A 26501-nucleotide genomic window follows, 5' to 3' on the forward strand; every position below is an offset into this window, starting at 1 on the left:
AAAAGGGATTGTATATCGAAACAAAGGAGCTGGTTATTTTTCATGAAGACAGGACACAAATCACCGATTTTAAAGTCTTTTCCTAAAACTAAAGAAATGTGTTATAAAAGAAGATATAAAAAATTAAAGATATACGTTACAAATATCCACTTATCCACTTTTGAATCTTATATAAAACAACTTTTAAAAACTTTGAAGATTGTTTTTAATAACATAACCGCATTAAAAGGATTATATACATATTCTTATATGTATCCCTTTTTTTAAATTTTAAAGATAATTTAGTTTTCCTTGAATGTGAAGTTCTTGTAGAGAAGGCTAACAAATATTTTGATCTCATGTAGAGTTTAAGTTGAGAGGTAAGACATTAAAAAAAAAATGTTGAAAAATATTTTAAGGAATCCTGTGTTTTTTTTCTAGTTGAGAAATATTTGTGAAATATTTACTAAATATAATAACCAATACATATTATAAAATAATAAATTAAAAACTGATTCTTTTTCGTGCTAAACAAATAATGGTTAAAAAATACGCGTAATTTTACATGTACCTGTAGAAACCCGTGTAAAATATATGTAGATACGTCAAATACTACACGTAGATATCTGTAGAATGCGAAGAAAACATTTACATTTTACAAAACTATCTGAAAAACCGGCTGATTGGCTTTTCGAATCCCACGGATTCTAACGGCAAAATCACCTGGCAGGGCAACAACAACAAATAGGTGCAATGCCGCCGCTGCCGGCGTCGACGTCGCTGCTGCTGCGCTTTTCGGCAGCGACATCGGTATTTATTTATCTTTGCGCTAGCAGCGCACTTTTCATTCATTCGGAGCGCTCGCAGAAAAGCGAACGTGTGCTCGCCGCCGCCGTATTTATCTTGTATTTTTATTCTGTTGTGTTTCGCGGATTTCTTGTATCTTTTTTTTGTGTTTTTTTTTTTGTTGTTCTTTGAGATATTCTTGTATTAATTTTTTCCGCCTCGCGTTTCGTGCTCTACTTTTTGTGCATATTTCTAAGCATCGTAACTGTTTGTTCTTGGGTCTAAAGCATTTCATTTGCACAACAAACAATGTGCAAATATTTGGCCGACAGTTGACTACACTAAAATAATTATAATCAGTGACAAGATAAAAAAAATAGCTCGCTGATGATCCGCAGATAACGAGGCCCGCTGCGAAGAAAATCCTCATAAACAGCTCCCAAAGAGAGTGACAACCCTTCACCACCATCAGTTAAAATCTCGAAACGATTCGCGACGGTTGTGGATTGCAGCTACATAATGTAAGCCCTTTTAGAAAGTACGGTCGAACATCTATGAATCAAAATGTCTAAAAAATAGTTCCAAACTCCATTGGAAAATAATATAAGACCCAAAAAAAAACAAACTTTGGATTCCGAAGTATCAGATGTGAAAATAATAAGTATTTACATTGGATTTCAAAAGATAAAAGCTTATATTATTATGGTTCTTAATAAAATATCCAAATCAACAATTTGAAATCCGTTAAAAATCGTTATTAAAATAAGAATTAAAGTCTTGATCTTGAAATGGATCATTGATTGAATCTAAGTTTATTATTTCAGTGTATTACGATTGAATCTAAGTTTACTATTTCAGTGTATTTCTATGGTTATTTTAATTATATAAACTAAAAAGATAAAGTTTCTTCCAATCTAAAAAATAATATATATCTTTTTTTTTCTCCTACAATTTAAAACCAAAGAAATGTTAAGCGTCTTATTTATGGAGGTTCGACTGTAAGCGTTATAAAATATGATGGCATAGAAAGTGCATTAGCTGAAGCCGGAAAAGTTGACAGCCCAAACACGTGCTTGAAAACCTAGAAATAGCAACGAACAAAAAACGACAACTTGTTTCGTTACGCCTTATCCTATAATATAACCAAACTAAAATACATAGTTTGACTTAACAAGCAGAAACGCAGGTGAGCAGCTCTCATTTCTGGATTCCCATACCTATTCCCATATCCCATAGCCATTCCCATTCCCATTTCTCGAGATTCCCTTCTCCTGTCGGTCATTTGCAATTCCAAGTTGCACTCAAACTACTTGACAATGCTGAAATTTCAATTGCAATTTACACTTTCGCTTGTATACATTACAACCGTCGAATAACTTTTATTCGATGCCAATTACTATCAATTGAAAAGGGCGCGCGAGCCATTGACAGAATCGAACCTAACGGTTTTGGGTTCTACCCGATCAGGGTCACTGCACTGGGCGAAAAAAAGAGTACCTATCCTTAAAATATATTATAAATTTCAATATTTTGAAGTGAGAATAGCCATTTTTGTAATGTTTTTGAAGATATTTCTAAAAAGAAATAGATTTTAAGGTGTTAAAAGGCATTTCTTTTGAAAACTAGTTTTCAATGCTTATAATTCCCAAGTTGTTTTTCAGAAAATGTTAATAGGCTCTTTTAGGAGTTATCAAGATGTATTAAATATTCTGAATTTAAATTCTTATATCCTCAATATATATACATTTTAAAACATCCGTTTCTCTCAGTGTATGCCCTGTTGAATCACAGGTTGACCCAATGCACGCCATCATTGTGTCACTGTAATTACTGTTATTCCAATCAGGTTCGCTTAACTTTCGTGTTTCATATCGCTTGCATAACTCACAAATCTAGATTTTCTGGAAAAATTAAGTCATTTATTTTGCTTTCCAATTAAGCCAAATTAGTTGTTAATCCCAGGATCTGTGTCTATAACTCTACCCTTTCTCTTATCTCAATTAATCGCCCTATCATGCTGATCGTGCTAATTAAAAACAAAGACGGCATTGGTATTTCCCCCAGTCGGATTTCCTAGTCAGCTTCGAACTTCAATCCAAGTTACCTCCCACTCCAATCCTCCAATCATATCGAAACATTCATTAGATCCAAGTTGTTCAATAGATGATCACTGACAGCATCGGCATCGGTAGATAGTTAATTGCACAACGTGATTATGACTTCCCCCTTTGGCTCACCTTTTATTGAATTTAACAAATTTACTTTGACTACATTAAAATATTTGTTCTACGAAAAGCGCGCCGCAGATTTATGAGTCTTCCATAACGTCTGGCCTTGATAGACAAAGTCAATTTTGGAAGAGCTGTGTAAATTTGCCCTGGGCACACAGTGTTTGACTGCTGAAAGTACTTCCCTTGCGATACACTTGGACCTTTGTCAGTCTGGTCTGGGGAGATCTGTTGACGGAACCTTTAGTCGGGGGCTTGAGGTTGCTGCCACTGTTCTGTGGATCCAATTACGCAGCTCAGTAAGTCAGTGGCCAGAACGTGTCAAGTATGAATTACAATCGTCTGAGGCTAAGGTAGCAAAAGGGAGCAGGTGTACTGGCAAAAATATGAATTAAGTAAGGAAAATGTTCCCGCATTTAAAATTTATTTAAATCGTTTTAAAAATGTCAAGTGTCACTGGCCTTAGCTTTTCAGATTTGATTTAATAGGGCTTCATAATTAATTAGGAGAAGGGAGTAGCTGCACTGAAAATAAAGATTTAGTCAGGGGCCCATATTGGGTCCATATATTTCCCTATGCGATTAAGTCCGATATATGGACAGCCCCAAAATAAAATTACCAAAAAAGAATAAACAATTATTTTAGAGTATAATTTAAGTGTATAGACAAATACGCTTAAAATAACTTCTGTTTTAAAATTGAATGATCAATGTGATCATCAAAACGAAATTAGTTCAAAGATGATTTTTTTGAATGTAGCCCAACAATAATTTTAGTTATCAACTAGATATCATATTATATGTAAATAGATATTGCTTCTTTTAAAAACATGCTCCTGTTTTTTATACCATGTGTTAATTATGTATGTAGCAAACTATTTTTCGTTGGTTAAGAATCAACTGTGATTTTCAGAGATATTAGAATGAAAACATCTGATTCGAAAAGTAAACTTCTTGTGAAGTACTTAAGATGATATCTTATATCACATTCTCGCAGTGTTGAAAGGAAAGGCACAATGGTCGATTCACTTTGAATCGGTTAAAGCTTGAACCTCAGCTGTTTTGGTTAAAAGCTTTTCATTCTACAGCTTTTCCCGCGCCACTTATTAACTGGTTTAAACAATTTCCCCTGTTTGTGTTTTCCGTTGGCGTGACTCTTCCGCATCTGCATGTGAAACTGGGCGAAACCGGCACCTCAGCCAACTCAAACAAACATCCATTGCTTACACGATCGTAAAGTCTGATCCACTTTTACAATTAGCCCGAAATCTTCCTGCAACAGTTAGATAAAGAGATCTTTACGATCATATCCCCCAAATTGTTTAACAATGGGCGCTTTAGGCCGTAAAATGTGTTTCATTAAGCAAATAAGGGCAATGCAAAAGGCACAATAAGAGGAATAAAATCGCTCGCAGAGTTCCAGAACGTGATCATAATACTAAGGTATAATTTTTTATCGAGGAGATACGAAAGCACACGAATGGTTTTTCCCCCCCAAAACGATTGGATTGCGTGGGGAAATGGGGGAATTACGAGGGAGTGAAGTGGAGAATCAAAATTTCTTAATAGATTGGCGTTGCGCTTGAGGAAATTGTCGTGGGGTTCGGGTCGCAAAGTAATTCCAGCTCAGACCCAGACCGATCGCCATACTACTCTTTCACTCTCCGATTTTCTCAGCCCCTCTCAGACCCCCGATTTCTGACTATCTCTCTCTCTCTTTCTCTCTTTTTTTTCTCTTTTTCTCCGGCGTAAAAGCTCCGATCGTTCGCTTGGGGCCTTTGGGGCTTGTGATTTCAGTTTCAGTTTTGAAGATCACTCGCTGTGGAGCAGTCGCTCAGCAGGGCGGAAAGAGAAAGCTAAAGCTAAAAAGCTGAAATAATATTGCAAATAAAAAAACAACATATACCAACTCAAACTCCATTTCGAATTCTGTAATTGACCACATTTGTGTACTTAATATGTGAATAAATATAGAAGTTGAGCAAACAAAGCTGGTCTTCAACCAGAAACAAAAAGTCACACTTCCCATAACAATAATAATATAACCCAATGTCAATATCAAGCGATCGTGAAAACACTCGATCGTTCCAAATCCGGGGTCAGAAGCTCTCCGGCTGATTAACACTCCGCATCTCCGCATTCACGGCTCAAAATAAGTAAACAAAAAACACACAAATACGGCAAATACGAGCAGCTAGCTCAACAAACGCTCGGAATATAGAAAAACACGTTTCCACAAAAAAGGTGCTCTCGCACAACAACAAATTAACCAAATAAAAAATAACAAATAACACAAATTGCTGTCGCTTTTTTGTTATTTGTTATTGAATACACGAGCACACGCATTCGAAATTAAAGGCCCTGATTCTGGCCATTACCGAATATGTCGAAAAGCTGAGCTCGAATCGAGATCGCGCGGCATTTGTCGACTTGAGCTTGTAACCCGAGCAGCCGTGACCGCAGAAAACCCATTAAAGATACTAGATATCCAGAGAGATACATACCTACCTAAAGTACAAACCAGAGATACATATATAACACACACAGCGATATGGAGCGTTCGCACAGCTGTAGTAATTTCGAGGATGGAAGGGGTGGCATCAAGGTCGTCGCTGGACCCTTGGAACAGTTGGCCGGCAGCAGTGATCAGCTGGCCAGCGTTCACTTTCCGCCCAGCAAACCGCTGCGCAGGCGCAGAAAACTCCAAAGACAACAGTCTGCCGTGGATGCCGATGATATGGAATATGCCGCCGATCTGGAGGAGAATGCCGATCCGGATGTGGAGAACATGACGCCCGTTGTTCCATTGCCATTGCCCTTGCGTCACATATCATCTTCGATGAGTAGCCGCTGCCTGCGCCACGAAGAATCCTTCGAGTCCTCCAGCACAGCTCCCGAGTTGAGTCCCCAGGCTCAGAGACAGCAGAGATTTAGTAGTTTGCTCCTCCGAGATAGCTCTGTATCCGTACAATCCGACTCGAGTCGCTATTCCAGCGTGGATAGTCTGCTGGAGGCCCGCAAGCCCGATCCCGAGGCCATACTCATCAACCTGGGCTTTGGACCCCTCAGTTCCGAGGATATGCTGTCCAGGATACCTCGGCGTTTCCTAAAACCCTCTCAAGTGCCTGGTATCGATACCGATGCCTTTGTGCAAAGACTGACTTTGGCTCGTTCCCTCGCGGATTCGAGTGTTTTGGGCTATAGAGGTCTCACCGGAAATCCCGATATGCCACCCTCGTCCATTGTGGCCAGCATTATGAAGCGTTTCGAGGTCAATCATCATCGCAAGAACTCCATGGGTTCCATCAAGCCCACCATACAATAAGCCATAGCCATAGGTCAAACTCCATACCACAAGTCAGCCAAATAGAGGACATTTTCGTAACGTTAGTTGTTGCCAAGCGGGGTTTTTGGTGACCCATGACCCCTGTGATCGTCTTGTCTTGTCCATTAGTCCATTTAAGTGCCGCGTACTTAGCTGTGTATCTGTATTATTGTACCAATACATTAATTATTAATTTTTTAAGTATGAATTAAAGATGATATTATGTTAATTCTCAAGTCTTTAAGGGGCTATTTATGGGTTTTAAATTTGGTATTTTTACTCTACAGCAGCAGGTTTAAAGGCCTTAATTTACATTTAAAAACAGAACGAAGATTTTGGGATCAGCAGATGTTTGTTTACAGAATAAAAGAATAACTAATTTCGAATGGAGAAACCAGAAGTTTCCATTTCAAACGTAAAACGCAATAATTGCCGTTCAATTAGAGGGACTTTGTAACTGGTCAAAAGTTACAGAGTGGCTTTCATTAAAAGTGAGCTTTTAAGAGTTATATAATTAGAGCCTTTCAATCAATTACCTTTTCAGATAATCATGATGAAGGCATTGAAAAGATTTCGAGAGTCTCGAGTGTTTGACTTCAGTTCCCAGAATTCGCTGTTTTTCTCCAACTTGAATCCGAAATTAGAAATCTGCGTCACTGTCAAATGGGCTGATTGTTTATGTACATATGTTGTAGTTGAACAAATTCATTTGCGATATAAGTACATATTTACATATATTTTTTACCCCGAAGCCCACAGACACACATTCAGGGTGTTTGCATTGTTTGTTTTTATTTTTTCTTATCGAAAGTTGATTTCTGAGCGAAGTTTTATTAATAGCCAATGACTTGGCATCTTGAGTCGAAGAAAACAATGAAGAACATATCGAATAGAGCCGGGAATCGAGAGGCCCAGAAGGGATTACAAAGTCTGCGGCACTCGGATCGCTTATTGATTTCAATTGCCCCGCAATTGTTTACATTCACTACCCGAGTCGTGATCACTGATCGCCACGGGAGCAGGGCATGCAAAAATATTATAGACTGTTATTGGGGCCCTAACCCCGCTGAACCGTTTATTTGGTTGCCAAACAAGTATGGTGTAGTTGCCTGATAACCGATAATGCCATTTGCGCACATTTGTAACACCTTCAAGGCGACGCACGGCCCACAAGGAAATTATAATAAGTTCGCATACAGCAAGGGGTAGACGAATAGAATGGTGGAATTAAAGTTTTTTCCATTTAAATACATTTGAGTTCAAAGTCAGAGATCACAGAAATCTGAATATTGGTGAATCATCTTCCTGTGGTATCAATCAAAACAAGAATTCTGATTATACGCAATAACGAATTCTAAACATTGGGCTCTATGCGAATTCCTAAAAACATCATTATAGTTATGTCAGATTTCGAATAGTAATTGTATGTGACAAGACTACTAATTTCCATATAATTAGATATCTAAGAAGAACTCCTAGTAAATGTTGCTAATAAATTAATGCATTTCTAATAATAAATCTTTGACAAAACTCGAAAAATAAAATATTTTTGTTATTTATCATGCAAAAGAATAGGGTGGTCCGAAAAATAAAATCTTGTTCTCACTCCTAAGTTTTATAGATTACGACTAGCAAAGTATGTATTTAAAAACTACAAAATTTGATATTATGATTTAGTAACACCCATGAAAATGGTTTAAGAGTTTCGCTAAAAATTACTCATACGACACGTATGCCAGTTAGATCATAGTCTTAAAACTCGTTTTCTCATTTCTCACCTTGTGAACTTTTTGATCCCGTTTAAACAATTGTTAAAATAAGGGAGAGCAAAGAATTATTGTTTGTTTGAAAATTACGTCACCTAGATTTAAACTAACTTTTGATCAAGGGCCACAGTACGTATGAGTGATAAAGTTTGATTTTTGGATAGTCAGAGCAGGACCATGCACATTTGGTCCACCCTAATGTATGTAAATGCAAATATTGAAAACCACACAACAAATATAAATTGGTTGGAACTGTTTTACATTTTGAGATCATATTTGAGATCTTATCTGAAGCGAAACTGATTTTTTTGGGTGGTTCATATTTTTAGAGCTCCGTAACAGAATAGATACTAGTTTTATAATAATTTAATTTAATTTAAAAAAAAAACATTATAAGAATGTTAACATAAATTAAGACACTAAAATGCAATGAATAATCTTAAAGCATAAACTTAAGAGAAGCTTAAGTTCTGATATACACAAATGGATGTATGTTGGGTTTTAATTTCAAAAAGTGTGTTAACATGTTTTTCAAATACGTTTTTAATTATTATCTTCCAAAATATGACATGTAACGAGGTATTTAAACAAGTTCTAGTGGAAATACGCATTATATGTAGGTTAACCGACAATCTTTTGATGCCGAACAACTTTAAAATCGTGATTACTGAGTTATGGTCTCGGGATAATATCGGAATCTATTTTTTCCGTGCAGCTCTTATTGCTGTGGTCACGACTGTTGCTATGCAAATACGTGAGTGCTCGCGCTTTGGTTTGGGGCATATCCGATAGATAACGGTTCTAGGGCTCCACATCGGCACATGACTCGCTTTATCTATCGATGGGATGTAAATTAATTCCCAAACAAAGCAAAGCAAGGCAAAGACATGATAAAGAGGCGGGGGAAGGAAAAGCGAAGAAAGCCATTGCCAAACACTTGCGAAAGTGTGGGTGTGAATATTAGGAAACAGAAGAAGAGGGGGTGCGAATAGCACAGTTATGCGAGAACAATTCTGCACTCCTCGCACTCACTCGCAAATTTGCAAGTTCAAGGCAGATAGCAACAAAATAAAGAGAATAAGAGTGACAGATGCAATGTGCATATATGTACATATGTATGTATGCAGACCAAGAATAAAATAATTTGCGACCACGCCGGAAGAATGTGAAAGAAAATTAGCAAACCAAAACAGAAAGAGAGCTCTTCAAAATAGCAAGAAATAGAAAAGGCGATAAAAAAAGAACAGCCACTGGCAATTTAAAATGTGTGTCAGGGCGTAAAGCTCAGCAAACAATTTGATTAATCCCCAAGTGTGGGCGTTTGATTAATGGGTTTGTTAGGCATTAAATAGTAAATAGAAAAGCACTTAGCTGGCACTTCACAGGGGAAGATCTTGAACACAGTAAAACCCCAGAAATTTGAACTTTGGCGCCCTTTGCGTAACAGCTGGTGGTAGGACTACCACCACTAGGCCAATCGATAGCTATCGATAGGCTAACGACTGCCTCGGCGTCAGGCGTTAGCACATTTTAGCGCCAGCACAAGTAAAGCAAAATGCTGTGGAATTAATTTGTTTTTTGTTTAGTTTACTTTCAAACCTCGCCAATTGTACTTAATTTGCACTCGACTTCTGCGTAACTAAAACCGTTGCTCTTCCATTTGCTTCTATTCCCGTGCACCACCACAATGGCAGACGTACTTAAAATCGCCGGAGAAATCGAATCCGCTGCTGGGCCAACATGTCTGTGTGGACCACGACCAACAGTTCTGGCCTAGAGACGCCGTCCAAGACGACGACGCCGACGATTCGAGCAGCCAGGAGTTCAGCGGTAATTACCGCCACTGGAAACCACCAGCAGCACCACTTCCAGCACGTTGTGGCCGCCGCCGTTGCAGCAGCCACCTCAGTGGCCACCGGCCATCAGTTCCAGCAGCAGTTCCCTCTGCACGCACATCCGCATTCACATCCACATCCGCACCACAACAACAGTCCCACTGGAAGCGGCAGCAATAGCAACAACAGCGCAGGATTCCAACGTTCCAGCATCAGCAACTCGCTGCTGCAGTTCCCACCGCCCCCGCCCCCTTCCTCACAGAACCAGGCAAAGGTAAGTCCAATAACAAATCAATTCCAATGTCTGTCTCTTCGATTTCCCCCTCTATCCCCCCGCCCCCACTCTAAAAGCGATGCTATGGAAGCTAATCTCTCTCATTTCCACTCTGTCTCTCACGCGTTGGAATGGGCGCATTCAGCAGGTCACTTCAATCACACCTGCGATCACTTTAAGCTGTGATTTGGTGATAGATCACGAGATTTATCTTCAAAAAAGAAAAACGAAATCAAATTGACAGGTGTTTTTTGCCTATTTTAAAGCAAATAACTCATGAAGTTATCGCCAATAAATATACAGAAATAATTTCTGTAGAACAAACTAAAGAGTCCAGAGTTCGACAAAAAATTTTAATCCAAATAACGAAATTTTTAAGGTACTCCGATAATTTATATTTTCGTATGTCATTTAAAAATAATGTTTTTCAATTTAAAAGCTAAGGTAACCTGTCAATTATTAATTAGTTAAACAGGAAGATTACTTTTCTCAAAAATCTAAATACATAGTACATAAACAAATGAATGCCAAAAGTTGTTTAGGTTCCATTTTCTTTTATGTTATTACAATTCGTACATTTCCCAATCAAAATTAATTCAAAATACAGCGAAGAAAGAACAATGACAATTGTTGAGTGGGCTGCCAGATTAAATTTGTGCATTCTATATGATTTAGCTGCAGCTATATTTAGGTGTCTAAAAACGATATGTAAACGACATAAACGTATTTGTTAAACAACTCTGGTAAAAAGAGAAAATGTTATGCAGTTAATTAATTAGTTCGGCAAATGAGATAAAATCTACAACGTAAGGTGTCAGTCAAAGATAAAAAATGAGAAAAAATCAATAAACTTATATTTTAAATGGTTTTTTTTTTTAACAATTTGATGTGAGCCTCCATAGTAACACAAATTGGACAGAAATTGTTTTCCCGAAATTGGTTATAAATAAATCTCTTTTCTAGTCACTGTAGTTCCACCATAAATCACACATTTCATATCTAAATTCGCAATCCCCTGCTGAATGTGCCCATTCGATTGAGCCACGAATTCTGGCTGACTGACAAACAAACAAGGCCTATGTACGTTTCAAGTCGAACAACATCGCACAGACATTCGAAATGGCACACACACGTCGCACAAACGTACATATAAATCACAGGTATGACGACTGAGTTACCTGGAGAACCTGCTGAATTATTGAGCAGTGTTTTTGGCGAACAGCACTGACAATGAAATTGTAAATGGTCATGGAAATGTCGCAATAACCGGCGTCTAATTGGCTCCAAGAGTTGTACGTTTCGCTTATCGGGTCTGCTTTGTTTGCTCTTTTTTACCGGCGATAATAAATACTCGCACCCACCCACCCACAAGAACCCAAGAAATGGGGTGCTCCTTGGTCGGCTTCTCTGAAATCCAGGTGTGTGTTTGCATACGACTTTTGCCAGCGATTCGGGGGGAAAATTAAACACCAACCGCCAGCTGACACCTTCTGTTTTTTGTGCTGCTTTATCGGCTGGTCTTATTTATATTCACATTTTTGAAGTGGTTACATTATGTTTATTCTGAAGGAAGTCAGGCGCTTAAAAATCCCCAGATATCTCGTTCCGTTTGACAGCTCAAGTTATTATTAACATTAGCCAGATTTGTAATTGTGTAAGACCAAAAAAGGAGACCTGTTTGGCTTCCCTAAGATCGGATAAAATTAATATGAAAAGGAAGTATCTGAAATATTATTAGATTGAACACAAGACTAAACAATCTTTTCTTAGATGATCACAATAGTTTATTTAATTTTTTTTCCCCCTTTTTACCATATGTTTTCTATAAAAAGTCTCTTTAAAATGGCACAAACAACCTTGCTTGATTCAAAAAAAAAGTTTGTTTTAATATTCTGTTTATTTGCTCAATAAGTTTTGTTGCCTCTACCCATTTCTCAGCCTTAGCAAATATTAGATCACCTTTGAACTTTCTATGTTAAAAGACTATAAAGCACTTTATTCAAAATTAGAAAGTTAAAATTACAGCCACATGTTCTTGATTCATTCATACTTGCTTGATTTTTGTAGGCAATAATTTTCAGAAACCTGTTTGATTGTATATATTGTATTGTAAATATGTATACTTATGGGATGAAAAGGAATTTGATTAATATAATTCTGTTTATATTGATGTGGGGTTAAGGATTAGGAAAATAAAAAATTCCATTGCGAAAATAAAATGATAGGTACTAGAAAAATGGAATCGTAGTCACTGTTGATTACATTGCCCGTTTTGGGGGCCAAAAACTATACCACTCCTAGATAGAATGTTCCATTCCGCATTACTGGCCTTTAAGTACTTACTTCTGCTCCTGATCACCATGTCCACTGCCCAATTCCAAGAACAGGAGCAGAATCTTGATCGGAACCTTTACATAACAGGCGATTATCATCAGAACGTGGTTTCCATACGGACTCGCAAACACATTCGCAATTGGGGTGACAACCACTTTTGCGCCGGCTCCATTCTGTCCGCCAGGTGGGTGGTTACCGCCGGCTGTTGTGTAAGCACCCAGCCGGTGAATACGCCCAAAAAGGCCAGTACCCGCAAGAACATGAAGGTTGTTGTCTTCACCCACCAGCGATTGAAAAAGCCATTGGAAGAAAATGTTTTCGATGTGGAAAAGGTCGTGTTGGACAAGGCATCAGAGGGCGGATGCTCCAAGTTGGCTATGCTGAAGCTGGAGAAGGACGTTACGGGTCAGAGATTCGCCATGAAGCTGCCGAAACAAGAGATGAATAGCACTTGGCTTTGCAGGACACTCGGCTGGGGCAGGATGTACTATGTGAGTGGATTCCTAACAGAACACAAACGATCTGCAGCATTATAATCCTTATAGATCCTTTGTTGTTAAGCATCTTTTGAGATAATATGCTAACCTGCCTCTAGAACGGACCCTACTCCGACGAGCTTCTCCAGCTGAGGACGCAGAAGAGTACAACCTACAAATGCAAGTCGGACTGCAATAGCTGCCTATGCATGGGCAGCTTTACGGGAAAAGGCAATATGTGCCAAATGGACATGGGCAGTCCGCTTTTCTGCGGCCACACTATATACGGAGTGGCGCGACGGGTCTTCGTTTGCGAGGATGAAGGCTTTTTGGTGTACACCAGTATCTATCATGAACGCAAGTTCATCGAGGAAACCCTGAGTGCGGCACCCTCGCAAGGAAAGTCCAGACAAACTATGATCTTCATTGTAACCCTGCTGTTGACCTGGTCTTGAATGGCTTTATATATGTATATACAATCAATCCAAGTTGAAGCAATGAATCATTATTCGCTGAGCAAAATATTTTCTGATTTTGGGTAAACCCATTAATGATAGAGTAGTCTCAAATATCTACAAAATAATGTCAATAAGCTGAGTTACCACCCACACAAATGTTTTTCCCAGAGGATATTGACCTGCAATATGGTTTTAAAAGATGTGAAGCATTGTGTAGACAATCGTCTGGGTTTCTTTGGTAGTTCAATAGGTTTTCGGTCTTGTTGATTGGATCTTGAATCACTAGTTTAAGTTCAGGGCCTTCGCTATGCCAGTTTGTGTCGTATGTGCGTGTGTTTAATCACTCGATTTGTCTTCCCCATTCATCAGTCGATGATCATCGATCGATTGCCAAAAGCAGCAGCAGACTTCGCACCCCTCGCCCAGCCCAACCCCCCTTTTTCACACCCCCTTTCCACCACCCCTGTTACTGTTTGTTTTCCTGTAGTTTTGGTCTCGCCTCTTTCGATTCTTCACCTGTCTGGTAGCTAGTTCTCTTTCCGTTTCTATTTCTCACCCACTCTCCCTTTAAACGCTTTCATTCAAATGGCTGTTTTGTACAGTGCAACTTCACTAACACGAACTTTTGGTAGTTGTATTTGATTACTAAATTGTATATAAAGGTAGAACTATAGGATACAACTAAGGATAACTTAATATTTCTTCTAATACTATCATTTGAAAATCAGATTGTTGATTTTTTCTAAAAGCAAAATGAGGAATTTTATTTCTCAAATTTCTAAGAACTAAACAAAAAAAACTTCTTTTTTTCCTCGATATTTGTCAAATTTTAATTATTTAAAAATATTATAAAATAGGCTTATATGTATATATTTGATGAGTAATAATTTGATATTATTTTTATAAAGAGTTAATTTTGTATACTACTTAAAAACTGGATTTAAAAATTTAATTGAAAAAAAATCCAATTCTATAAAATGTTTTACATTTTTTATAAGGTTTCTATTTTTTGTATATTTCTTAGTGTTATTTTTATATTATCACAGTTTTTGAAATATGTTTATCTATGCATATAAAGCTTTTAAAGAATTAACGTTAAAACCAGTAAAGTTTCACAGTATTCAAACTTGTGTATTCATATATCTATAATTTATTTATGAATCTTTTGTGATCATTAGCTAAAATGATAGATTAGATAAACAGCTGATTTTCTAATTCAGTTATTAATTTATTGTTCGCCTTAGAGACGTTGTACTGTGATAGTTCGATTGCCATTACAGTAGCTGTTGTTGTTTTTTGTGTCATCGCAGGCCGCCCCATTCGAATTGATTGTCGAATTTGAATATACGTCGTCGCCGCCGCTCAGCCGCCGCCGTACCGCCAGTACCGCTCGGCTTGGCCGCTCTGCTCTGCTGGCAGAGCCGTATCAGTTCAGTTAGTTGTTAACTTGCCATCGCCGAAGGAACAAGAGGCGCGAAAAGCGAAATGAAATCGAATTGAGTGTGCACCGCGCACCTGAATAAAAATTCGTGGCGGCAAGGCAAGAATTACTTTTCGATTCGTTTTCTTGCGTGGCTGTTGCTTTTTTCTCTGTGCGGAAGTGTCGCCAGCCAGCATCCGTGATTTCTTGCAGTTCTTAGCGGTCGTTTCTTATAGAGTACAACTCTTGGCCTTGGCCACATCCAACAAAAAAAATCGAGCAACAAGTGCCTGCTAAAAACTCATTTTATTGACACATGTATTTTACATTTTATAAGGCCCATAAAATGTGTTTATAAATAAAAAGTAAATATTTTAACGCACCCGAAAGACAAAAAAAAAAAGAGTGAAAGAGAGAGTGCGGCGAATAGAGAAAGAGATGCGAGAAATTTTCACCCTGCGTGTGTGTGTGGCCTATGTGGGTAATTGTTGATCAATTGTCATGTGCAAAAAATAAAAACAATAACAGCCAGCGAAATTCATTCAGCATCATCAATGGGAAGCATTGCAAAATCAACCAAGTGAAACGGAACCTAATGAAACAAGCCCCACGAAAAACAGCGGAAAACAACGAGATTACAGTGACAAGTGGCGAACGAACTCGGGAACTCTGAGATTACTCGAAATCCCAAGCACCAAGTACAGTGGTGATTCGGCATTGCTGAGGTCCAGAAAACTGCATAATCGCAAATGTCTGTGCTTTATAAGTGAATCACTCACTGATAAGTTCTTTTAAATTCCTAAAAAAACCTTAAATCCCGAGTTGATAACTCTGAGTGCCACAAACGATCGAAAGTCGCCAAGATCAAGAGCAATAAAATTAATATTCCACAGATAAAAAAATTGTATAAGGTCTCATCCAATAAAATAAATATTCCTCAGACCCCAGACGAGCGAAAAGTTCACGAAAAGCAATAAAATCCATATAACTGAGGTCCAAACGGTTAAGAAATGAATAATATAACCATTGCGAATCAAGTGCTGTGAACAGCAAATTGAAACGTTCTAAGAAAGCGCCTCTTCATAATAATAACAATTGAGGCAGGGCGTTGTCGATAACCAACATGGGACCTTTATGACCTGATGGAATATTTTTATTTATTAATATATGCCAGACATTGGAAATCACCCGATCTATTCGGGCAACTTGTGGAGCATAACCAAACCCAAAAAGGTATTTTGAGTGCCCGTAAACTTTTGATCTTGTGGAACAGCTTTGGAACTGAAATTTAAGTAAGCTGTATTTTGAACACTACGTTCATAAGAAAACCTATCAGACTGTATAGAGAAATTTGTTTAAATCAAAATTAAATTGGTCAAGAGCTGAACTGTATGTTTGGCCACTAATAACACATACCAAAAAGTGATGTTTTAGAGAAAAACCTTACTTTGAGAGTTAAGGAACAGAACTGTATGATTGTATACCTACTAAGGAGCTAAAACTTTATAGAAAAGGATTCTGGGTTAAGTTTTATATATAATAAACTGAACCTGAGACCGATCTTTTGGAATATATACTTGATAATCGTGGATAAAACACAGAATTTTAAAAAGTATCAGACTGATATCATCTTACATCTTGTGGCAAACAAAGAAATCAAGTTTAAATCGTAGGCAATAGTCCATGCCACCTTTTGAAGAGGGTGAAGTACAGCCAGAGGAGCAGATACCTCTAAAGCCGCCGCGTCGACAGAGGAAAATGAAGTCTGCGGAACAGGAAACCGCCCAACCGCCGGCGGAGGATCACGAGGAGGAGCAACTGCTGCCGCCGGCCACCGGGATGAGCAATCTGCGCTATGCCCGGGCCAATTTGAGCCAGAGCAGCCTGATGCTGAGCCACCAGCAGGGCTCCTTCGAATCATCCACCGAGCGAACGGCGAGCAGCGAGACCCTGGATGTACTGCCGTATTCGAGGCGCTACCAGGTGCATCCCCAGCCGAACCGCATGGGCTCGGGGATTCGGCAGCCAACTTCGGCCTTGGCGAGCGCTCTGCATGCCACTGCCAGATTGGCGGCCAGTGTGGATGCCTATACGGCGGCGGCTACAGCAGCCACAGCGGCAACCGGCGACTACGGCGACTATATGCGCCAGAATCCGCACCTCAGTCACATCCACCCGTCCTCCCAGAACACCCAGCAGCCACCCCACCACCTCCACCCGCAGCTGCCCGGCCAACAACTGGGAAATCTCAGAGCGAGCAATTTTGTGGGGTCGTCGCGGTATCTCTATCACAGCCAGTTCAATTCGAATTCGCCGCAAACGAGACGCTTCACTGCGCTTCAGCGAGACGGCTCGCCAGCATTCGCGGCTTCAGCGGCAGCAGCTTCATTGGCGGCAGCTTCAGCAGTAGCACCACTAGCGCCACTAGCACCACTGGCCCCACTCGCACCACAGCTAGCCTCCATAGCATCGCCCTCATTTGCGGCCCAGCCGCCGCCCTTTCAGTTGCGCACCTACCAACAGAATCAATCCTACCGCTTTCAGCCGCGCGGACACCACCGCACCGGCAGCAGCAGCATGTCGCAGTCTGGAGAGGATCTCCACTCGCCCACCTACCTGTCCTGGCGGAAGCTCCAGCTGAGTCGTGCCAAACTCAAGGCCTCCAGCAAGACGTCCGCCCTGCTCTCCGGATTCGCCATGGTGAGTACTACAAAGTTTACAATGGGGGGTACATATGTAAAAACAATGTATAGATCAGGGGAACTGAAAAAATACCTATCTCTAGAACAGATTACTTACAATTGGTTCTTCACAATCCAAAGTTCCAAATACATAACCATTTTTTAGTGATCAGTCATTGTGGGCCCTTTTTTAGTGATCAGTTATTATATTTAATGATTCGCCATTGTGAGTACAACCAACTTTACAATGGGCGATACATATATAAAAACAATAAAACAAACATCTCTAGAATAGATTACTTAAAATATGTTCTTCACAATCCTAAGTTCCCATATACATAACCATTTTTTAGGGATCAGTCATTGTGGGCCCTATTTTTTAGTGATCAGTTTATATATTTAATGATAACAGATCACACTTTAGTGATATATTATACTGTTCGACGGGGTTTTTATTAACACCTATTATTTCCAACAAATTAGCGTTACATTTTGAAGTTTCTTTATACTTAAGGTTTCTAGAGGGATATAAATACATATGTTTTGGAATTCCCGTTCGTTTGCTAGTTAATAATTGATTTCAATAAAGGTACTAATCAAGTCAGTTGAAAAACAAACCACTTATAAAGATCTAAGAAATATAGATTTGTATAATGAAAATGTATTTAAAATTCCATTTGTCAGGAGAAGTGATTTGGCTCGAAAACAACATTAAGTTAGACATTTAATTAACCCATTAGGAATTTTCACTATTTGCCATTAATTAGACTACAATTTAATTCTTTTTATGAGTGCTCCGTAGGCTACAATTTAATTCTTCTTTGAACATACATTTCTGCGCCTAGAGAATTGACCGTAGGTGTGAATAATTGTATAAAACATTAAGCGAACTTAATGTGCAGGGCCAGATATTCTGGCAGAAAACACATAATCTTTTTATTTGGATATAGCATTTGTCTAGATCGGCATAAAATTTAAAATGCCGCTACGAAGAACGCATACTCTTCCGTCGAAAAAGTATAAATAATTGTAGTATTAATAAAAGGTTCCACCCTGCGATTCGTGATACGAAATGCAATCTGTTATTTGTTCCGTTTGAATGCTTCCCTTACTCGCGTAAGTCGCATTTAAGTAATTTCAATCATGACAAAAGGGGATATTATATTGTAAATACAAACATTGCTAATTAGCTGCCTGTACCTTCGTATATACCTTACCAACATAATTATTTTCGATGCCGGCAGCGACAAATTGAGGGCCAACAAAATGGTTTTGATTTTATTCCCCTATCTTTGTCTTGGTCAAACAAGTCTGTTAGCTGTTTGCTATATGCATAGGTGTTTTTTACCCATTAATCACGGGTAGATTAGACTAATTCGATTTGGTATCAATTAGAAAATAGGATTTACCGAAATGGGGGAAATTAGCAAAGCGAAAACTTGCATGCATGCACATCATGATTATTCCATTGAATTATTCCCAGCATTATCACGATGTAGGTATTCAATGACAGATTCCCACTTATTATAACAATTCTACACACGGCATAATGGAAAATAATTTTAAAACTGTGATTAAAAATATCAGTTTTATAGGGATATATTTATTTGATTTATTTATAGGGAAATTTCAGGGGTATTCCCCATGTTCCTATATTATGGCATGTGGTTTGCTCATTTTAAGTTATGCTCTCAATTAAATTATTTAATTAAGTGAAGAGGTATTTATTAGTCTATTTATTTGGTTCTTCATCTTGTTATGCATTCCACATGTACACCTAAAATGTAGAAGCAGAAGCACGGGTGGCGGTGGTCTAGAGGTGGATCAAATAAATTAGTCCATTCAGGCCATATAATATAAGAGAACTTTTGTTTGGTTGCCAACTTTTCTCACGAGAAATGGCTAATAATAATAGAGGCAATGCCGGGGGCATCGTTTCTATGCTTCCTTAAATTAATATAAATCATTAATGACTGATTCTGACTTCTTGCGATTCCCCGTAGGTGGCGATGGTGGAGGTGCAACTGGATCACGACACAAACGTGCCACCGGGCATGCTGATAGCCTTCGCCATCTGCACCACGCTCCTGGTGGCCGTGCACATGCTGGCCCTGATGATCAGCACCTGCATCCTGCCAAATATTGAGACGGTGTGTAATCTGCACAGTATTTCCCTGGTCCACGAATCGCCGCACGAGCGCCTGCACTGGTATATCGAGACGGCGTGGGCCTTCTCCACGCTGCTGGGCCTGATACTCTTCCTCCTGGAGATAGCCATCCTGTGCTGGGTGAAGTTCTATGACCTCAGTCCGCCGGCGGCTTGGTCGGCCTGTGTGGTCCTCATCCCGGTGATGATCATCTTCATGGCCTTCGCCATTCACTTCTACCGCTCCCTGGTGTCGCACAAGTATGAGGTGACGGTATCCGGAATACGAGAGCTAGAGATGCTCAAGGAGCAGATGGAGCAGGACCATTTGGAGCATCACAACAACATCCGAAATAATGGCATGAACTACGGCGCCTCCGGGGACATTGTCTAGCACCTCTTGAGGATCCTCGAGCGGATCGAACGAAAAAGACATAGCGGCTCAGGGCAAGCCTCAGATTATTTTAGTGAAACACATATATTGTAAATTTGTAGTTGATGCAAATTGTGATACGCGGAAGGCAGTAGATTTCTACTATATACATACGTGAACTGTATTCTGTATTGCGTGTGGATCGAGTGCTGTAGTTCTTTATATTTTTTATGGCAATTACACAGCACGTATATAGACAATTGTGAAAGACCCTAATTAAAGCAATACTTCGGACCATCAAATTCGATGAATATTCCTCAAAAATTAGCTCATATTTGTTATATATATATATATTTATTGCGTGTATTTTAAATTGAATGCCGTCTTTTTTTTGGAACCATCCTTGGCAGTCTTCCCTTTTATTGTTTAAGAATATATTGGACACAACTTGATTGTCTTAGCCCTTAATTTAATGTTAGGCCAATTGTGTAAGCGAAACCGCGCTGTAATTTATATATATAATTTATGATTAAAAGATTTTTCTATATTTGGTGTTGGAGTTTTATTTGTAACCGTGATCTATGGGTATTCAATATAACCAGACTTAAGTACACTAGTGATTTAAATAAAACAAATATTTTGTATGTGTTAAGTAATGGCCTAAAAAAAAAGTATTCTAATATAACATGTACTGTACTACGGTTCTATATTTTTATATGCATATGTAGGTCGCCTTTTAATCTGAAAATATATATATATCGATTGTGAAGATAACGGCCTATCTTCTATCTTTAGCAATGTAAGCTAAGTAGCGCTGTAATTTATACGACTGATTAAACGATTCCACATATACTTAACCGGAACAAACGATTTTCTATTGAGGCGATGTCTTTGGCCTCCTTAAGTTTGCGTGCCGCCGCTGGAGGAAGTCAAATGGTGGCAAGACATGCTGCTGGGGGTTGATTAGAAAAGTGACACCGCACGCACACCGCCCACAGAATTGGGTGGAGCCACCCAAGACACCACATGGCACCGCCGCATGTGACAGAGCTGCTCCTGCTCTTAGTCAACGAAGACATGTCGTGCCCGGCGCGCGGATATAGTTCCGGAGTTCGCTGTCAAAGGTATCCCGGTGGCAGATACCAGGGAAAATGGCTGGGCATGCAGCCTAATGGCTATGGAGTTAAGCAAACCAGCAGCGGTTTGTGCTACGAGGGTCATTGGCAAATGGGTCAGCGACATGGCTACGGAACTCTGCGACGCAAGGAGCCAAATGGTTGCATTCAACGCATTTACGTGGGTCAGTGGCAGCAGGATAAGCGACATGGCGAGGGCAAGCAGTTCTATCCGGACGGATCCGTGTACTTTGGCCAGTGGCTAGCGGGCCAGCGGAGTGGTCAGGGAATCCTCTGGCAGCCGGATGGTGGTGTCTACGTCGGGGAGTGGCTCCAGGACCAAATGCATGGAAAGGGTGTTATTTTTACGGGTGAGTTGAGTTTTCAAAGTATACTTACATTTTAAATCCTGTACACATCCTATTAATAGCCAATGGCAATCGCTATGTGGGTCAATTTGAAGGAGGCTGCAAGTCTGGAGCGGGTGTTTTTTACCATGGCAGCGATGGCCAGCGGATTCAGCGCGGCTTTTGGAGCCAGGGCATCTGTAAAACTTCTCTAATGCCCCTGCTACCAGGATATAATCATAAATTTACCTCATCAGCGTTCTTTTAACACTTACAAACAATATATTTGAATAGAAAGACTTTTAAATAAGAATAAGAAATACAACTAATAAAGAGAATGTTTGTCTAATCAGTGCCTGTGCCGTGTGCGTGTGCCAATGGACTCCGTTTCTGGAGCCTGTGGTCCCGACACCTGTCGTCGGGGTCGCCTGGATGAAAGGGTCGCCGTCTTTGGTGTCTCCGTAGGTTGGCGAATCCTAGCTCTGGTGCTTCTCGCACTCATCGTCACTGATGGCTTGGGTGCAGCTTCCAAGCTATTATCCAATGATATAACTTCACAGACTTTCGCAGTGGGTTTGGCCTTTGATTTACCCGTAGTTTTTAATTGGGACTTTTTCAGGGGAAGGGAAAGTAACTCATCATCGTCGCTTAACTCGATCGGTTGACAGGCATTGAGATCCACGTGATTCGAGGGCGGAGTGTTCTCCGTTCCGCTTCCTCCGCTACTGCAACTGGCAGCACTTGGTGGTCGTAGCTCCAACTCCTCATAAATTCGGAATCTGGGCGCCTTTTTAGCTGACTGTTTGGCTTTGGAGACCTTATCCTTTACTGCTGAAGCTAATCCCGCTGCTGCTCGGCTCTTATCTTCAGGTGATTGACTGAAAACCAATGCCCGTCGCAGTGTTTTGCCCTTTGCTTTCTCCTGTCCCACCGGTTTGAGCTCCAGATGAGCTGTCTTCAGCTGAGCCATGAAGTTGTACGCGAAGTTAATATCAACCGCTTGCAGTCGCATTTTAAGACCCAACTGAGCCGTTGATATAGCCTCGACATGCTTTCGTCTAAAGCGCAGAAAGTTAAGATGATAGAGCTGCTGCACCTGCAACATCGATCCCAAAGAAGCACTCATCTGAGGTTTTTCCTGCAGCCAGTTATCCGTTTTCTCGTAGAACTCATCCAACTGATCGGTATTCCTCTGAAGAAAACGAAGACGTGCATGCAGACAGCCCATTATAAAGTATAGGCACTGAAGCTGGGAGTTTTCCCGAATAGTAGAAGGCGCCACATCTAGGTTTAGATATCGATCCAAGTTCAGTTGGGGGTTTGGACTATTCAGTCGCATGTTGACCAGATTTGGCGAGTTCACACCCAAAGTCTGCTGCTTCCTGATGGGCTCCACCAACTGAAGGAGGTGCATATTGCTTGTTAGGTCAATCATAGCCGGCTCTTTGATCGCTTCCTTTTCTAGGGAAGCTTCCTTGGGAGTCAGGCGCCTGATGTCCAAACAGTGCTCGATGAGTCGCAACTTTGACTGCGCCTTGTCGAAGTTTTCCATTTGCAGATTGGTCCACAACCAGGCCAGGAATACCTCGATGGTTCTTAGAGCCAAACCAGATTGGAGGGCCAAATGGAGTGCAATGTTGGAGAAGGCCAGTCGTTCGCTTAGTCTGTTTGCCGAGCATTCGGTGCTTTCTCTGACGAGGGTCGATAGAAGCAGCTGCAAAGAGCCACCATCTAAACTGGAAAGATTGCAGAAGTTCCGCACATTGTCCAAAAGAGTGTCCAAGTGTCGCAGGGGCGTAATCATCATGTGTGTCTTTGGCTTCCTTTGCTGATAGCCAAGTCGAAAACGAACGGTTTGCACGGTGATCAATACAATATCACTCTTGCCCAGTCTTTCAGGAAACTCTCCGCGAAGCTGTTCCACTTGAAGTAAAAGCAGCTGGGCAGTGCTCATGCAACCCATTCGGGCATAGTAACTGGCCAGGTGACAAAAACAGAGCATTACTGTGGTATGCTGTCGCTTGAAGAATCTTCCGCTTTGCAATTGTGGCCACAAATCATCTAGAAATTCCTCCGCCCTCTCCACCTCCTCGGAGAGCTGCAGCTTCAGTCTAGAATTAACATCATTCTGGGAAAGAAAATGGTTCAGCGCTCGAAGATATGTGAATCGATCTTCCAGCCAGTGGCCCATCCGCAGGAGCAGCAACCATGCGTCATCCTCTTGCGATTGATAGCCCATGCTCGAAAGAGCCATGGCAGAAGTTACAGCATCGTCAATCAAAGCCTCCCAGTCAATTGAAGTTTCCTCTACTCCCAAAGGCTCTCGATCGGCTTGGTTGAAAAAGTAGCTAAAGGCCGAGACAGCTTCACTAGCAAACTGGACCAAGCGCTGCTCTCGATGAAGGTTCATCTGCGACAAGTTCGGCCTGAGCAAAAGCTCCTCGAACAAGGTCTCGGTTACCTCCTTCGTGGAAACCTTTGTCTTTTGATCCTCCAGTGCCTCTAGGAGTAATCCAACACTTATGTGGCCCAGGCACAAGTGCTCCATTCGGCTGAGGGAACCCCGTTGCTTTAGCTTCGAGCGAACCTTCTTGCACTCCTCCAGAGTAGAGGCATCGGTTCGCATTTGCCTGGCCATGAGAACAAGATGGTAATCACTTATTCTACATCGGATGAGCGATTGCATAAGTGCCTGAGGTGGACTTCTCAAATAGTGCAGCACAGCAAAGAAATCGGTATCATAGAGCTGTTTTTTCTGAGCAGGCGTAAGAGAATAAGGCAGTGGGCAGGACTCGTGCCACTCATAGACGCACCGGCTGATCTCCTTCTCCTCCTTTCCCCGATTGTGGTAGTGCGTACATATCTGGGATCTCAAACGGGCGGGATTCGTGAGTGAGGCCAAATAACTAGCTTGCAAGCGGCCTGCCATATTGGGATCCTTGCAATGGCAGCTGGCCTTGAAGAGACGTCGCAGCAATATACTCATCTCTTGATCCGCAATCAGGGGACGTAGCTTTTGCAGTGGTTCCATGAGGGGAATTAACAGATTCATCTGCTCTGGACAGGACACCTGATCGGCCACATAAGTGAGCTGGCGCACTAGCTTGATGAGTTCCACGCTGGTGGGGCCCAGGCACTTCATGGTCTTGGCTACATCCATTGAGTATTTCACTATTTCCCGCAGCGGTTTGTGGGGTCCCTGATAGAGGAAAGATAATATAATTTAGTTGTCCCAGAAATTCAAATAAAAACAGCCTGTGATTACCAACCATGTCTACTTTCTGCTCCTGTGTCGGCTGCCAGTTAATGTAGGCATCCAATGCGCACAACCCATAGGCTAGAATGCAGTGCCTCCTCACGCTTTTGCATGCCTCATGAGAGCAACTACAGCCCAACGGACTTCTCGCAATATTAACCGCCAATCCACCGCAGCTCTGGAGCAACTGAAAGTGCGCTGTATAGATCTCCGGGCTGCCCTCACCGTCGAACTGCTGCCAGAAGAACTCGAAGGGCGACTGGGATTTACTGCCCCTTTGGTGGATTAGCGACTGCAGCAGTTGAATGGCAACCAGCAAGTCCGTAAGCCACTGCTCCTTCGAGTGAGCAGCTCCTTTGTGCTCGAAGAAGCTCTGAAATTTGCGCGACAGGTCAATATAGGTGCGTTTAAAGTCAGCCGTAGATTCCCGGAGGTAGATCAACTTGATGTAGTAGTATAGCAGCTGCAGGGCGTAGCATAGGTTGGATTCCTGCCGGAACAGCTCCTTGCACATGCGCAACAGCTGCAGCGCTAGTTGCTGGTGGGGTTCCGGACATAACATGTCGATTTGCACAAGGGCCAATGTGAAGCTCAGATACTCGGGAAATAGGTTGGCTAAATCCGAAGTAGAGCTGTCGGCCAGTAGCTTCAGCAGAGGATTAAACATCTTGGCTTGGCTCTCCGAGGGCAGGAAACTCAGGGACTTGAAGAATGTCCTGCTTCGTTTACCAAACATTTTTTCATTTAGTTGAACTAAAAGTGGTCCACATTGGGTCATTTTCCTTTGGCTCATGACCTCGAATAGCTCTCCCAGGGATTCCAGGGCATAGCAGAGCTGATGTGTGGCCTCCAAGGGAAGTTTTTGCCTTTGCAGCTGCAAATGGAGGCCGTTAAAGTGAGTCAAATGAATGTCCAGATAGATTTTGTAGTCTGCATCCTCTTGCAGGCGGCAGGGTTGGGATCGGATGAGGTTGTACAGCTTCTGGCAGGAGTCTATGGATCGCTGGGAAATATATACAAACTAGTTAGGAAGATTCAAAACCCAATAGGTTAACTTACATCCTGGCATAGGCCGTGGTGTATGTACCGCAGACTGCTCAAGTGCGCCTCCCACAAACTGGGCTTCTCCTCGTTGGGAACCACGCGTGGCAGCATTATAGCCATTATATCCACGAAGAGATCCGAATTCTGGTGGAGATTGGCCTGCAGGGCCAAGCAAATATGGCGCAGCACATTCACCTCGTATCTTAAAGGAAGAGATTCTCCGGACAACTCCCGGAACTTGGCCTCCACCAGTTTGTAGACCTTTTCCACATCGGACCGGTTGCCCTTTAGTTGGTTGCCTATATCACTTGACATTCTGTCTCCGCCAATTGTCACATTTAGCTTATTTAACTAGTTAAACAGCGACGCTTCGTTTTTTGATGCTTTGCGCCAGATTTTGAGATCTAGTTAGAGATGAACGCACATCGATCACAACATCGAAGCAATCGATGTTTTTTAATTTCCCCACCTCTATGCCCAGTGTGACCGTTGGCGCTTGAGGAGAAATAGTTATCGATAGTATCGATTATTCGTTGATATTTAAATTCAAATTTAATTTTCGTAGTCAATAATTTAATCCGAAATCGGAACTTTTGTGATTATAGGAAAAGCACTAATTATTTTCTGTAATAAATGATACTAAAAATATTTTATTAAAT

The 26501-nt window shown here is 40.9% G+C and overlaps 5 protein-coding genes across 7 annotated transcripts; 4 read left to right on the top strand and 1 right to left on the bottom strand.

Annotated features, from left to right (window-relative positions):
* The first annotated feature begins 906 nt into the window (after positions 1 to 906).
* Positions 907 to 20627, top strand: Orai (calcium release-activated calcium channel protein orai). Of its 3 annotated transcripts, none has more exons than XM_017073303.4 (4): positions 907 to 1286; positions 9778 to 10192; positions 17425 to 17580; positions 19565 to 20627. In XM_017073303.4, exons 2-4 carry the CDS (start codon positions 9824 to 9826, stop codon positions 20099 to 20101), a joined length of 1062 nt encoding a protein of 353 aa, XP_016928792.1. In that variant the 5' UTR covers positions 907 to 1286; positions 9778 to 9823; the 3' UTR covers positions 20102 to 20627. The 3 variants fall into 3 exon arrangements, with proteins under 3 accessions (XP_016928792.1, XP_070850708.1, XP_016928789.1); XM_070994607.1 differs by lacking the exon at positions 907 to 1286 and adding an exon at positions 1772 to 1951; XM_017073300.4 differs by lacking the exons at positions 907 to 1286; positions 9778 to 10192 and having other exon boundaries at positions 16206 to 17580.
* olf186-M (Ki-ras-induced actin-interacting protein-IP3R-interacting domain olf186-M) lies at positions 4789 to 6546 on the top strand. The gene has a single exon (XM_017073308.4). The coding sequence runs from the start codon at positions 5544 to 5546 to the stop codon at positions 6315 to 6317; it is 774 nt and encodes a 257-aa protein (XP_016928797.1). The 5' UTR covers positions 4789 to 5543; the 3' UTR covers positions 6318 to 6546.
* LOC108009173 (trypsin I-P1) lies at positions 10201 to 14217 on the top strand. Its single transcript, XM_017073305.4, has 2 exons — positions 10201 to 13017; positions 13122 to 14217. Exons 1-2 carry the CDS (start codon positions 12499 to 12501, stop codon positions 13455 to 13457), a joined length of 855 nt encoding a protein of 284 aa, XP_016928794.2. The 5' UTR covers positions 10201 to 12498; the 3' UTR covers positions 13458 to 14217.
* A 284-nt stretch (positions 20628 to 20911) lies between the features above and the next one.
* LOC108009175 (MORN repeat-containing protein 3) lies at positions 20912 to 21891 on the top strand. The gene is made up of 2 exons (XM_017073309.4): positions 20912 to 21566; positions 21626 to 21891. Exons 1-2 carry the CDS (start codon positions 21107 to 21109, stop codon positions 21808 to 21810), a joined length of 645 nt encoding a protein of 214 aa, XP_016928798.2. The 5' UTR covers positions 20912 to 21106; the 3' UTR covers positions 21811 to 21891.
* On the bottom strand, positions 21802 to 26264 carry thr (three rows). Its single transcript, XM_017073299.4, has 3 exons — positions 25858 to 26264; positions 24812 to 25801; positions 21802 to 24741 (listed from the first exon to the last, which is right to left on the bottom strand). The coding sequence occupies exons 1-3, from the start codon at positions 26155 to 26157 to the stop codon at positions 21892 to 21894; spliced, it is 4140 nt and encodes a 1379-aa protein (XP_016928788.2). The 5' UTR covers positions 26158 to 26264; the 3' UTR covers positions 21802 to 21891.
* Between the last annotated feature and the right edge of the window lie 237 nt (positions 26265 to 26501).

Source organism: Drosophila suzukii, chromosome 2R, assembly GCF_043229965.1.
Source record: "Drosophila suzukii chromosome 2R, CBGP_Dsuzu_IsoJpt1.0, whole genome shotgun sequence".
Lineage (NCBI taxonomy): Eukaryota > Metazoa > Arthropoda > Insecta > Diptera > Drosophilidae > Drosophila > Drosophila suzukii.

What these genes read in the sequence shown, in the direction of transcription:
- olf186-M (XM_017073308.4), top strand. Translation starts at nt 5,544, where the DNA reads ATGGAGCGTTCGCACAGCTGTAGTAATTTCGAGGATGGAAGGGGTGGC.
- LOC108009173 (XM_017073305.4), top strand. Translation starts at nt 12,499, where the DNA reads ATGTTCCATTCCGCATTACTGGCCTTTAAGTACTTACTTCTGCTCCTG. An exon ending in GCTGGGGCAGGATGTACTAT is followed by an intron (nt 13,018 to 13,121) that starts GTGAGTGGATTC and finishes ACCTGCCTCTAG; the next exon opens with AACGGACCCTACTCCGACGA.
- Orai (XM_017073300.4), top strand. Translation starts at nt 16,564, where the DNA reads ATGCCACCTTTTGAAGAGGGTGAAGTACAGCCAGAGGAGCAGATACCT. An exon ending in TGCTCTCCGGATTCGCCATG is followed by an intron (nt 17,581 to 19,564) that starts GTGAGTACTACA and finishes GATTCCCCGTAG; the next exon opens with GTGGCGATGGTGGAGGTGCA.
- LOC108009175 (XM_017073309.4), top strand. Translation starts at nt 21,107, where the DNA reads ATGGCACCGCCGCATGTGACAGAGCTGCTCCTGCTCTTAGTCAACGAA. An exon ending in AAAGGGTGTTATTTTTACGG is followed by an intron (nt 21,567 to 21,625) that starts GTGAGTTGAGTT and finishes TCCTATTAATAG; the next exon opens with CCAATGGCAATCGCTATGTG.
- thr (XM_017073299.4), bottom strand. Translation starts at nt 26,157, where the DNA reads ATGTCAAGTGATATAGGCAACCAACTAAAGGGCAACCGGTCCGATGTG. An exon ending in ACCACGGCCTATGCCAGGAT is followed by an intron (nt 25,802 to 25,857) that starts GTAAGTTAACCT and finishes TATATTTCCCAG; the next exon opens with CGATCCATAGACTCCTGCCA. An exon ending in AGGAGCAGAAAGTAGACATG is followed by an intron (nt 24,742 to 24,811) that starts GTTGGTAATCAC and finishes TTCCTCTATCAG; the next exon opens with GGACCCCACAAACCGCTGCG.